At 45.1% G+C, this 14596-nt stretch overlaps 1 protein-coding gene across 2 annotated transcripts in view; it reads right to left on the reverse strand.

The window, feature by feature from the left end:
- Positions 1-14596, reverse strand: part of PRKCE (protein kinase C epsilon) — a 548372-nt gene that overhangs the window by 192543 nt on the left and 341233 nt on the right. For both annotated transcript variants that reach the window (XM_033175814.1, XM_033175815.1), the window contains exon 6: positions 12730-12859. In XM_033175814.1, coding sequence (XP_033031705.1) covers positions 12730-12859 — 130 coding nt within the window. The remainder of the gene's footprint in view (positions 1-12729; positions 12860-14596) is intronic.

The raw sequence follows: 14596 nt of genomic DNA on the forward strand, positions 1-14596 counted from the left end.
ATACACCATGGAATAGTATGCAGCCATAAAAAAGGATGAGTTTGCGTCCTTTGTAGGGACATGGATGCAGCTGGAAACCATCATTCTTAGCAAACTATCACAAGAACAGAAAACCAAACACCGCATGTTCTCACTCATAGGTGGGAACTGAACAATGACATCACTTGGACTCGGGAAGGGGAACATCACACATCGGGGCCTATCATGGGGAGGGGGGAGGGGGGAGGGATTGCATTGGGAGTTATACCTGATATAAATAATGAATTGATGGGTGCTGACGAGTTGATGGGTGCAGCACACCAACATGGCACAAGTATACATATGTAACAAACCTGCACGTTATGCACATGTACCCTAGAACTTAAAGTATAATTAAAAAAAAAAAGAACAAAGGAGTATTATAAAGAATATTATGCCTACACATTTGATAATCTACACAAAATGAGACTAATTCCTTAAAATACACAATCTGCCAAAACTTACACACGAAGACATACACAATAAATAGGCTTATCTTGTAAAGCAATACAATCAATCATTAATAACCTTTCAAAACAGAAAGTACTAGGCCCAAATGGTGAATTCTACCAAACACTTAAGGAAGAAATTATATCAATTCTCTATAATCTCTTCTAGAAGAAAGAAATGGAGGTAATATATCCTAACTCATTTTATGAGGCCACCATTACCATAATATCAAAGCAAAGATATTATATTAAAAACTACAGACCAATAGATTTTACGAACATGAATGCAAAATCTTCAACAACAATCAGCAAATTGAATCCGACAATTTAGAAAGAGAATTATATATCATGACCAAGTAGGATTTATCCCAGGCAAGCAAGGCTGGTTTAACATCTGAAAAATCAACTAATGTAATCAATTATGTCAATAGACTAAAGAAAGAAAAAAATCAAATAGTTCTAACAATAGATGTAGACAAAGCATTTGACAAAATTCAAATTTATTTATGATAAAATATCTCAGCAACCAAGGAATAGAAGGAGATTTCCTCAACTTAATAAAGAACATCAACAAAAACCCTACAGCCAATATCATACTAAGATCAGGAACACAAAAAGGATGTTCCCTCTCACCACTCCTTTTCAACCGTATACTGGAAGTTCTAACTAATGCAGTAAGACAAGAAAAAGAATTAAAAAGTATACTGATTGGAAAGGAAGAAATAAAACTATAAAACTATCTTTGTTTGTTGATGATATGATTGTCTATGTAGAAAATCCAAAAGAATCAACAAAAAACTCCTGGAACCAATAATGATTATAGCCAGATTGAAGAATACAAAGTTAATATACAAAAGTCAATTGTTTTCCTATACACCAGCAATGAACAAATGGAATTTAAAAATAAAAAACAATACCATCTATGTTATCATTCCCCCAAATGAAATACTTATATATAAATCTAACAAAATATGTACAAGATCTATATGAGTAGAACTACAAAACTCTTGTGAAAGAAATCAAGAACTAAATACATATAAAGATATACCATATTCATGGATAGAAAGACTCAGTATTTGTCAAGATGTCTTTCCAAACTCGATCTATATATTCAAAGCAACCTTAATCAAAATCCCAGCAAGTTATTTATGGATACTGACAAACTCATTCTAAAGTGTATATGGAGAGGCAAAAGACTAACACAATATTGAAGAAAAAGAACAAAGTCAAAAGACTGACACTACCCAATTTCAAGACTTACTGTAAAGCTGAAGTAATCAAGACAATATGGAATTGGCAAAACATCAATGGAACAGACAAATATATCTAAGGAACAGAACAGAGAACCCAGAGCAGACCCGCGCAAACACGGCCAACTGATCTTTGACAAAGGAGCAATGGCAATAAAATGGAGCAAAGATAGTTTTCAACAAATGGTGCTAGAAAATCTAGACATGCAAAACAGTGAATCTAGACACAAACCTTACAATCTTCACAAAAATGAATCCAAAATTGACTGTAGACCTAAATGCAAAAGGTAAAACTATGAAACTCCTTGAAGATAATATAGAAGAAAATATAGGTAACCTTGGCTACAGAGATAACTTTCTTGATGCAACACCATGATGAATGGACATGATCCATGAAAGAAATAACTGATAAGCTGAACTTCATTAAAACAAAAAACTTTTGCTCTGTCCCCCACCTCCCCAAACCAAAACAAACCAAAACAAACAAACAAAACCAAACCAAACACTGCCAATAGAATAAGAAAAGTAACAGACTGGGAGAAAATATTTACAAAAGACATATATGATAATATATGCCTATATTATCCAATATAGGCAACAAACTCTTAAACTCAACAATAACAAAATGAATAACCCAATGGGCAAAAGACTTGAGCATGCACCTCGCCAAAGAAGATATTCAGATGGTAAATAAGCATACGAGAAGATGCTCCACATCACGTGTCATTAGGAAATAACAAATTAAAACAATGAGATACCACTACACACCTATTAAAATAGCCAAAATACAAAACACTGATAACACCCAATGCTATTTAGGATATGAAGCAACAGGAACTTTTTATTCATTGCTGGTGGGAATGCATAGTGGTCTAGCCACTTTGGGAGACAGTTTGGCAGTTTCTTACAAAAGTAAATATACCGTTACCATAAGATCCAGCAATTATACTACTGATATTTAACCAAATGAGGTGAAGAGTTATGTTCATATAAAAACCTGCACATGGATGTTTATAGCAGTTGTATTCATAATTGCCAAAACTTGAAAGCAAGCAAAATGTCCTTCAGTAGGTGAACGGATAAACTGTGGTATATCCAGACACTGAAATATTATCCAGCCTTAAAAAGAACTGTTATCAACTGTGAAAAGACATAGCAGAACATTAAATGCATATTGCTAAGTGAAAGATGCCAATCTGAAAAGGCTACCCACTGTATCATTCCAACTTTAGGAAATTCTGGAAAAGGTAAAACTATGAAAATGGTAAGAAGATTAGTGGTTACCAGGGGTTAGGAGAGAGGGAGGGATGAAGAAGCAGAGCATACAGGATTTTTAGGGTAGTAAAACTATTCTGTAAGATACTATAATGGTAGATTCATGTCATTATACACTTGTATAACGTATAACAAAATAATGGAATGTACACCACCAAGGATGAGCCCTAATGTAAACTATGAACTTTGATGATGATGTGTCAATGAAGGTTCATCGACCGTTAACAAATATACCTCTCTGTTGCAGAATGCTGATGGTGAGGGAGGCTGTGCATGTGTGGAAGCAGAAGGTATGTGGAAAATCTTTATACCTTTGACCTATTTTGTGGTGAACCTAAAACTACTCTACTTTACTTTTTAGTAAAGTCTACTAAAAAGTTTTTAAAAACCAAAACTGTTCCTGCAGTGAAACCAGGCAGGATGAGCCGTCAGACCTCTGTAACACTCTACATAACCCGGTCACTGGTCTGGAGAGAGCCCCCAACCCAGCCTGGAGAGTTCAACTGAGCTACTGAACCCAAGATGCCCACTGGGCTAAAGGTGGGGGTGGGGTGAGGTGGTGGCTTTCTCAGAGCAAAACAAACAAGAAAACTCCACCACAGCCAGGCCATGGCACCGTCTTGACTAATGGAGTTATCACTAATAACTGATCCACGGGCTGATCAGAGACCAGGCAACAGCACTGTGCCTGGAATTCGGTCCCCACCCCACTACCCTGCCTCATTGCATCAGCTGCCCTTTGAGGCTCATTCACCTCACCTGCTCCGCCCACCAAACCCATGAAAGTTGTCTTCTGCCTCTTTGTGAGGTGACAGCAAGGAGAAAAAGAGAGTCAAATTGAGAATTTCTTGACAAGGGCAGCTAACTTGGCTACATAACTTGACCACTAGCGCCCTCTGGTGTTGAAATGCCAGACCTGTCTGTCCTGGCAAAACAACCTGGGCTGGCAGGTCGGCAAAGGAGTTACCTTTTTTGGTTTTGGGTTTGAGGACTTTGCCTTTCATTTTTTAAAAGTCTGCTATTTCCCCGAGCTATGCAGTCATCTGAATATGTAAAAAAAAAATCTCAATCACACATCAGTTAGCATGCATGATGTGAGATAGTGACTTTGAAAGTGCTTTGAAAAGTCTGGAAATGCAAGGGCAAAGGTGGTGAGGAAGGGGAGCTCTGGATACTTCAGGCAGCCACAACGGGAGCATGATGGGCTCCTGGAGGCTGCAGGTGTCACTGGGAGGCCACAGACCAGCAAAGGGCAGTGGGCATCCCTGCTGGAACCAAAAGAAACCTGAGAGACATTCTCATTAATGTGGCCAGATGAACCTCCCACCCCTCACAACACTACTGGGAGTATCAAGGCCAAAGGCCATGAGTCCTGGCTGCCAATCCACGCCCAGCCCTAGGCTGCCCTTTAAGGCTTCTCTTTCCAGAATGCCTCTCAGTGCTCATTTTCACTGGTTTCATTTGTATGAAGTTGTACCAGGAAGAAATAGATCTGCTTTGCCAGGGGCTCTTAGGAAGAGAGAAGCGCTCTTCTACTACTACCCAGCTATTCACCACACATTTGTTGAGGACCTACTACGTGCTGGGTGGTGCAGCAGCAGCAATGTTTTCTGGGGACATGCTGGGGTTCAGGCATTCTGGCTCTCACCTTCTATTACACAACCTACCATTCTTTGGAGAGACTTGGTTTCCATGTTTCCACCCTTTTTACAGCTGAGATTGAAGCAAAAGGCTGGCCTGGCTCCTGGGAATTCCTCCAAAGCAAGCAGACAACCTTCTGGGAACGGCGACAAAGCCAAGCCTACGGAGGGGCCCAGGTCCATGTATGCTGCAGGAATTTCTTTATGTTGGGGTAATTTGGCCCTTGAGGGTGAGCCAGGGCAATGGTTTGATTTCATAACAGGTTCCAGTCATGCCACACTCAGAGACAGAGAGCAAATATTTGCAAATGGGAAATCATGTGCTTGTGCAATGGAAGTTGGCAGGGGTGTGAGAGTGAACGACCGCAAAGTCCCAGGCAGAAGAGGAGAAAGGAGGCAAGAGGGATGGCCCCTGGGGTCATCCTGGGCCAAATGTCATCCCCAGAAAGAGATTTCAGAGTCCTGATCACACCAGAACCGTGACTCAGAGCTTTCTGGGGACCACGATCGACCGCTTGTCTGCTACCCAGCATTCCTCAGATCGAAGCTCAGACTGAATCTTCAGCCATCCTGCCACGTGTGCAGGGGACATTCGCATGGTCCCAGGCATTGTGGATGCTACTGCAAAGGATTCTGAGTCAACCAAAGCACTCCTGTGGCATTCCTTCTCCCTGCCACCCTTTCCAGGCCCTCTCTTGCCTGTAAATTGCTCACACTTATTTCTGACTCATTGCCTGAATTATGGCCTATTATTTAACTTACTATGTTCAATGACCAAGTACAGTGCAAGTTTCTAGAGAACTAAAGTAATGTTTTATCTCCAGGTTTGCCACGACACCCTGCACAAATCAGGACACCACGCTTTTCAGTTATTCTAACTCTACAGAAAGTAGTAGTACTACAGTGGCATAAATGACACCTCTCAGACTAGACCTAATAGATAACCAGGAACTAGAATCCCAAGCTCACTATGCAAGCCACACAAATTAAATGTCAATGAAAAGGAAGGTAAAGCAGTCCATTAACATGGCTTGACTTTAAAGCAGACAACAAGTACAAGTGCCCTTATGTAATTCCCTGCTTATATAATTCAACCACAAAAAGACAAGGGCTTAACGTGACTGTTCAACTTCTAGGAGCCTTTCTTTCATAATTATCCACACTATGCATAAAGAGGCATATATGAGGATGTCTGCATATATTAAAATAGCAGCAACACAGAAACCAGTAAACATCCATCAAGAGGGCAACATTTTAAATAATCTATGGAACATCCACAATGTGGACTCCTAGGCAGTCATTAGAAGGAGTAAAGTAGACGTCTGTGCACTGCCTTGGAAATACTCCAAGACATACTGTAGAAAAGCAAATTATATAACTATGCACGGGGGGTTGAATTAACAAATATTTATTGGGTGTCGGTGTGCAGGCACTGTTCTAGATGCTGGGTAAACAGAAAACAAAACAGACAAAAAAAAAAAAAAATCTCTGTCCTCATGGACCTTGTATTTGGATTAGGAGAGATAGAAATGAACATGATAAGGTCTGGCATGGTGGCTCATGCCTGTAATCCCAGCACTTTGGAAGGCCAAGGTAGGCGGATCACTTGAGGTTGGGAGCTCAGAACCACCCTGGCTAACATGATGAAACCCTGTCTCTACTAAAAATGTAAAAATTAGCTGGGCGTGGTGGCGGGTGCCTGTAATACCAGCTACTTGGGAGGCTGAGGCAGGAAGATCGCTTGAACCCAGGAGGCAGAGGTTGCAGTGAGCTGAGATCACACCACTGCACTCCAGCCTGAGTGACAAAGTGAGACTCTATCTCACAAAAAAAAAGAAAGAGAGAGAGAAAGAGAGAAAGAAAGAAAGAGAGAGAGAGAAAGACAAAGAGAAAGAAAAAAAAGAGAAAGAAAGAAAGGAAGAAAGAAAGGAAGACAGAGAAAGAAAGGAAGAAGGAAAGAAAGAAAGAGACAGAGAGAGAGAAAGAAAGGAAGAAAGAAAGAGAAAGGAAGGAAGGAAGGAAGAAAAAAAGAGAAAGAAATTAACATTATGTAAGTAATTTAGACTGGGTGCAATGGCTCACGCCTGTAATCCCAGCACTTTGGAAGGCTGAGGTGGGCAGATCACTTGAGGTCAGGAGTTAGAGACCAGCCTGGCCAACATGGTGAAACTCCGTCTCTACTAAAAATACAAAAATTAGCCTGGTGTGTTGGCTCACACCTATAGTCCCAGCTACTTGGGAGGCTGAGGAAGGAGAATCGCTTAAACCTGGGAGGTGAAAGTTGCAGTGAGCTGAGAGCCGAGATCACATCACTGCACTCCAGCCTGGGCAACAGAGCGAGACTCCATCTCAAAAAAAAAAAAAAATTTAGAATATTAGAAGATAAGTGCTATGCTATGTTAGAAAAAAAAATCAGAGGAAGTATGAGATGAGAGATGAGAGCTTGAGAGCTACCCAGTGGTTAGGGTAGACCCCACAGACAAGATGATTGCATTTGTGAGGAGGTGAAGGGGATGCAGATGGGGAGGTGCAGGTGTGCCAGGCAGCCCCTAAGCCGCCTCCTGATTGCCCCTGCCTCCTGGTGCTCACGCCTTTATGTAACTCCCTCCCTTGGAGACGACTGGACGTACTGATTCTCTTCTAATGAACGGAAAACATCAAAAGTGACGAAATGTCCCACTGGCTTGTGTCTAGGGCATCTTCTCTCACTTTCTTGTCTGCGCTGAAGGAAGCCAGTCATCATGTGGAAAGGCTCATATGGCAGAGAACTGATGTCTCCAGTCAATGGCCATGTGGGCGAGCTTCTTGTAGTTGGGTTTTCAGATGAGACAACAGCCCCAGCTCTCAGCTTGACTGAAACCTCATGAAGAGTCAGATGCACCCAGCTAAGCTCCATCCGGATTTCTGACCAGAGGAAACTCTGAGAAAATAAGCATTGGTTGTTTTACACCACTACGTCCTCGGATCATTTGCTATGTAGCAATAGACTCTAACGCAGTGTGTGTGAGTACCCAGGCAGCAAAGGTACACAAAAAGCCTGAGAGGACCCAGAGCACATTTTTAGAAGTCTGAGGATGAAAGTGGAAAGAGAATACAAAGAAAGCCTTTAATATTTTTAATTTAATCTAACTTCAGTCTTGCTTGGATCTTTGACAGTAAGAACAGTGAGAATGTATTTATGTATTGTGCTCCTTATAATTCTAAAAATAAAAGCTGATGTTACAACAAGGGGCCTAGCTGTTAAAAATACTAAAGGACTGACATTTTCAGAAATGTTGAAAATTAAAAATTATTCTTCGTGTTTTTAGTGTTTTTAAGTATCCAAAATACTTTTTTTTAAAACAAGGAAAGGAAGGAAGGAGGGAGACAGGCAGGCCTTTCTTTTATCTTTATGGCTCTGCACAGTCACCCCAAGGTATGTGGCTAAGATCACTCCATTTTTATTATTTTTATTACTGTCCTCAGAAGGGCAGAGGGTAGTTGGGGTTAAAAGCCAAGGACACCAAGCCAGGCTGACCTGCTTGCAATCCCCCAGTTAGGCAGTACCCAAACCAGGACAGCTCCTCCAAATCCTAGCCTGTGATCTCTTCAGGCCACCACTCCTGTTGACTACTTACTGGAGAGGAGGGGACACCCTGTCCCCTTGGCCCCTGGAAACAGCCGCAGATCAGAGCAGTTATTAAGATGTGTGTCAGAGAGAGGCAGGAGTGAGGAAGAAGATTCTTTAGGAACCTCCAGGCCAGGCCTTCGTGGAGTATACCTTCCTCCCTGTGCCTCGTCCCCTGTCCTGGAGGACAGCAGGTGCAGAGCATTCACCCCAGATGGGGATGAGAAAAGCAGGGCTTCCGCTTCCATAGGCCCCCACAGGCCTGACTGCAGGCTCCGTCAGGAGGTCTGGCTTTCCCGTGAAGTTGCCCCTTGGTGCCCGATGACTTCAGAGCAGCTGTGCTGAGACATGAGTGTAGGGGATGGGACCGGGGCAGGTGAGAACTGGATCTTCTCTAGAGAAGGAAACTGCAATCAAAGGGTATTGGGTGTCTCTGCCTCCAGGGGGCACTGACTCCATGCGTCAGTGGGAAAATAAAACACAGGTGGAAAAGGGCCCCAGAGAGGCCCATGGTGCCAGTGAACCTGAGAGTGGAGAAAGCAGCACCATTCCAACGAAGTGCAGCATGAAAAGGCTCCAAATGCCCGAGACTAGTGATGCTGCTCCTGGAACCTGCGAAGCTCATTTCTGGACTGTTTAATAATGGTTGAAGGGCTCAGACAGACCCATGAATGAGTCTGGAGAGACTCAGACATGGCAGGCACTTGAGTCACAAAATGCAAGAAAGAAATGAACTATTTTGCCTGCTCACTTTGTGCCAGTGTTTTTGTGCCCTCGGTTAAGGATCTCAGTTACCCAGTGATCGTGTGAGCATCCTTCAAGGGTCTGGCCCCTCTGTGGTTGTGGGCAGGAAAAGGACAGCCCCAAAGGCTGAGTGCACCCACAGTTCCTGGTTGTATGCCCTGTGTGCACCCATTCTCTCCCGTCTTCCATTTCCTTGTCAGTGAAAGCAGACATAATTATGCTCCCTCTACCTGGCTGACAAAGGGACAGTCCCCGGAAGGGTATACACACAATGCTTGAACCTGTGTGGCTCAGACAATTTTAGACGGGAGAAAGAGTGACTAGGACAATATCACGGATCCTTCCTCGTAGACTCAAGCTCTGAAGAAACCTGTTTTGCTGAAAATCCTGGAATCTATTTCCAGGAATGGGAACGGGAATGGCAAAAATGCTGAATCCACAGGGCAGCAGGCCAAATAGATGATCTCCAGCCAGGACCAGGGGACCAGGGCTCCAGCCCAGGAGGCCCTGCTAGCATGGTCCAGCAAGAGAGAAAGCCTGGTTGAGTCTTCCTAAGCAGGAGAGGGTGGCATAGAGTACCTACCAGAGTCAGGAACAGGGCCAGGCTGCCTGGGCGCAAGAGCCAGCTTCGTAGGGACTTGCTCAGGGATGCTTGCAGGTCACTAAGTCTTGATTTCTTTTTCTTAGTAATCATAGTAGCAGAACCAGGCTTAGACCTGGGCACAAGCAGCCCCTGCCTTGGGCCCATGCTGGCCTCTTCTGGCCATGACCCCTCTCCACAGGGTAAGGAGTCTACAGGGCCAAGAAGACTTAAGGTGGAGGAAGGATCTAAAGAGGTAAGTGGAAGCAGGTGATTTTCCAGGGCCATCCAACTACTCTGTATGATATTATCATGGTAGATACCGAGCACGGTCCATTCGTCCAAACCCACAGAATGCCCAACACCATGAGTGAATCCCAAGGTAAGATACAGACTGTGAGTGACAATGATGTCTGCAGTGTAGGTTCCGTGGCTGCTCTGCTGGGGATGCTGGTGGTGGGAGGCTGTGTGTGTTGGGGGGCACATAATACGGGGACTCTCTGTGCTTTCTGCTCAATTTTGCTGTGAACCTAAAAATGGTCTTAAAAGAAATAGTCTCTTAATTAAAGAGAGAGGAAGACAAAGAGGGAGGGAGAGAGAGAAGGAGAGGGTCACAGGAGAACAGCAGCAAGGGGAAAAAAACGGCCAAGTAATAATATCAGAGCCACAGGAGCGTAAAAGTCCGCACATTTTGGCTGGGGAGCTTCAGGTCTGAGCCTTCGTCTTCCAGCCCTTATGGGGCCTGAGTTCCTCTGGGTTCCTTGGCTCCCATGGACAGACACCCTTGCTCCAGGCATCCTAATTCTGCCCCTTCTTTCCTTGAGCAGGGGCAAGAGCATTTCCTGCCCAATGACAGCTGAATACACTCTCCCTGCCCCTCCTTCTTCCAGGGTCATCGGGGACCCACAGCCCTAACAGTGATGTCTGGGTGTCTGGGCTGCTTTCTTAAAATATCAATATTTATGATGATGGTATCTTCATTTAGGTTCCCTAGATAGATCAATAATTAATATATTTACAACAAAACCAGACATCAGCTCATTAGGGTTCCCTCCAAAGCAGGCCCTGCTTCCCAGCAACCACACTCATCTTTCCAAAAGCACATCGCTCCTCTGCTAGACACTCGAGATTCCTGCCCCCTCCCTTCTTCCTCTTCTGCTCTCTTCATCTCACCTAAAGGATTACAGGCAGGCCCCGTTTTGTTCAGGGTCACACGCTAGAAAGAATATTCCTACAGGGAAGTGGAATGGCTCCGCCCCCACCTCCAGGGGTGCTGGGAAGCTCACAGAATGCTGGGTGTGTCCACAGTCAGCACCTCCTCATGTCCAGTGGCTGGACTGTGTTCTGTCTCCACAATTGCTATTTCCAGCCCTCACCACCCTCTTCGTGCCTCTCACACCCCCACTTCTCCCTCCTACTTCAAAAAAGACTTCCTATTTCAGAAAATAAGGGGAATCTCCTTGCAAGGCCCTCAACAGATTCAAAACTTAAATGATGACTTTGCCCACTCACCTCTTCCTGGATTTCTATCCCTGACACCCAAGATGCATCTGTGCCCATGCCTGGTGGCCAGGCTTGCCTTCCATCTGGGAAGGTGGTGTCCATCATTCTCCCCAAGGCCTGTCCACATGCCCCTCCCCTTCCCTGCTGTATCAGCCGTCAGTCCCCTCTCCCTCCTGCCTCATCCATCTCTCCTTTGCCACTGACTTTTTCCTGACTACAACATTCTGAAAAAACATCTCCCGCTATTTTCACTTTAGCCCACAGCACTTGGGCTCCATCCCACTGTCCCACTAAGAGAGCTCCTACTCATGGTGTTATCTTTGACTTTTTTCTCTTCATACTCAATGTGCTTACCCTGGAGAATGACATTGACTTTATAGCTTTAATTGCTTAGATACTGACAAAACCCACATTTAAATGTTCAGTCTAGACCTATTCCCCAAGTGTCAGTGAGACTGTCCAACAGGTGGGCAGCTTCATGTCCATTTGCCACAGGCACCTCAAGTTAAGGTGTCCCCAACTCAGGCTCTATTTCTACCGCCAACCTTGTCCTCCCTCTTGTATCCTCAACTCAGTGAATGCTATCACTGCCCTCCCAGATGCTTCTGGTCACTACATCCAATAAATCACTCCTCCTTGATATTTTAAAGTCATTCTCCTCTTTATTCCCACTGCAGCCCTGATCTTATTTCCAATTCTCATAGTTTCTCATTGGGATCCCTTCAATGACCAATTTGTTATGCCCTAGGTTTACTTTCTTATACTTTACTTATTCTTCTAATTTTTCTACAATGGGAATTTATTAATAATACATTCCACATAAACAATAAAACACTATTTTAAAATATTATCCATGCAATATCCCTGCCTAGTAGTTCACAGTTGCCCAACTCTGCCAGCAGGCTGGACCGGCTTATAAAACTGGACACACTCCTCAGGCCACCAGAATACATTTCTACCTCCCTGTGTTATGTGCTGCTCCCTGTGCCACTTAGCATCATCATCTGAGCGCACTGTTTGCAGGTAGCACGGCAGGAAACAGGAAGGAACCCAGGATGCAAGAGTCAAGGTTCACATCCTACTTCTGCTAATAAGTTGTGTGATGTAAGCAAGTTGCTTAGTCTCTGAGCCTGTGTTTCCTCACCAGGGCCGTGGGGATAAAATCCCCTATGTCCCCAGCCAGTGACGAATCAGCAAGCTATCTTATGTGACAAGGTTCTAGCATGGCTCTTTCAGAGTAAGCACTGAGCCATGGACCATGCAAGAAAAGCCCCAATTCACAGCTGTCACTTTCTTCATGGCCTAACTCCAAAAATATTACTTTCCTTCTGCTCTGATGTATCTTTCCTTAAATTATTATGCTTTTGTAGACTCATCTTGTCTCCCAGACTGTGAGTGATCTTAAGGTGTGGGGTTTGCCCTCCTCCTTCCTCGGTGTTTCCCTCCACCCAGTCCTGGATGGTCTCTGCCCAGAGAATGCCTGCCAAATGCACAGAGTTACTAATGCAGGACTAACAAAGGCTTGTGCTCAGTTCTTGGCCAAATCTGAAATTTACTTTCTAGGCTATAAGAACAGTCAAGGGTTTTTTATAAAGCAGGGATGGGGGTAGGCAGCGGGCAAGGGGACATGCAGGGGCTGAGGGCGGGGCAGGGAGCGACTTACCTTTACACTGCAAACCCTGCCGCAAGAGGCCCCAGAGGAGGGACCCACAGTGATCGCAGAAGGTGGGGACCTTGTAGTTGTGGATGCCGAACTTGTGGGGCATGTTGACACTGAACCGCTGGGAGCCCACCTGCAGGAATGGCAAGACACAGGGTCACAACTGAGCTCCTCCACGTCCCAGAGGGCTTGTCATCAGAACTCTTGCAGAACTTCTTTCCAAGAGAGCATGTGTCATTGTAGATGGCAGGCCCTAGCTTGGCTCTGAAAGCTGCCCTGAGGTGAAAAGAGCCCCATCCTGCCCCAGCCTTGGCTCCTGATGCTCTTAACTCATTGTTGGCTGCTCCATTTGACTGTGCAAGACCAGGCCTGCTCCCCAACACGGTCCCCTCCAGGACTTCAGGACTTTAAGCAATCACAGTAGAGTGTCCTCAATGTGTACCTCAGGCCGGCTGCAGTGGATCATACCTGTAATCCCAGCACTTTGGGAGGCTGAGGTAGGCGGACCACCTGAGGTCAGGAGTTCAAGATCAGCCTGGTCAACATGGTGAAACCCCATCTCTACTAAAAATACAAAAATTAGCCGGCTGTGGTGGTGCGGCCTATAATCCCAGCTACTCGGAAGGCTGAGGCAGGAGAATTGCGTGAACCCGGGAGACAGAGGTTGCAGTGAGCCAAGATCGTACCACTGCACTCCAACCTGGGTGACAGAGCAAGACTCTGTCTCAAAAAAAAAAAAAAAAAAAAAGAATTTGCACCTTCAATACTGCTGTGTGCCTGGAAGCCTCAACTAGGCAAAAAGTCTCTAGGGAGCTCAATGGTGAACATGGGATTCTGTGCAGCAGCATGTGAACCCTGCAATGTTGTGGAAACTATGGATCAGTTAGGACGGACAACAATTAGGAGGAAGATGGCTAATACAGAGTGGTGAACACTAAGAATACTCAGGTCTCAGCGCTGACCACACACCAGGCACCATTATCTTAGTTCAATCTCACCATCACCCTACAGGGCAGAGGTCCATGATTGCCCCAACTTCACAGAAGAGGAAATGAAGGCACAGCAGGATCAAGAAAGATGCCTGTAAACTGACGAGAGACAAACACGGGCTTCCATCCCCATGAATCTGCATTCAGAGCCAGGCTTTTTAACCACTATGCTGCCTCCTACTGATTATTTAAAAGGGGTAAAGAGATGGTGGCAAGACAGAAGGGGAAGGAAGAGGAACAGAAGTCTAGGTGTATGATCAGGGGCCTGGGTCTGCCACGACCCACTCATGAGTCTCAGGCAGGTTTACTGACTTCTCGGAGCCTTGGATTTCTCAGGTGGCAAATAAGGATGGCCCCCCACCCCATCCCACCCAGTGTCACAGGATGGCAGGGTCAGTGAGACTGCAGGGTTGGAAGAGGCTAGAAGCATAACACATTTCATGGAAGCAAGGGTCTGCTGGGCTACTTTTCTGGGTCATTTCTGCCCCTCCACAGTGCTACCCTCCATCTGTGTCTCTAGTGGAGCAGCTGCACCCCCAGCCCATCTCAGAATCGGCAGGAGACCATCACCCAAGACATCCATGGGCTGGGGAGGAGATCACTCTTGTACCCCGGGGATTGGGAAATGGCTGACATGCGGCAAAGCTGGGCCTCAGCTCCCTAACTGACTCATGAGTGAAAGGCCCCCATGGGGGACTAATGAGGGGTGAAATGAGAGCTGGAAAAGGAGCGCGACTTGAACACAAGCGTGAAGATAAGTTCCCTAGCACCCAGTTCCAAGGAATGGCTGATCCTTCCATTGGGTCAAGATTTCACTGATCCCTACTGACGTGGATGGTCTACCACTTAGGGTCTTGCCTGGGGACAAGAATGTCAGCTCT

This window comes from Trachypithecus francoisi, unplaced genomic scaffold (genome assembly GCF_009764315.1).
Source record: "Trachypithecus francoisi isolate TF-2019V2 unplaced genomic scaffold, Tfra_2.0 Lachesis_group17, whole genome shotgun sequence".
Lineage (NCBI taxonomy): Eukaryota > Metazoa > Chordata > Mammalia > Primates > Cercopithecidae > Trachypithecus > Trachypithecus francoisi.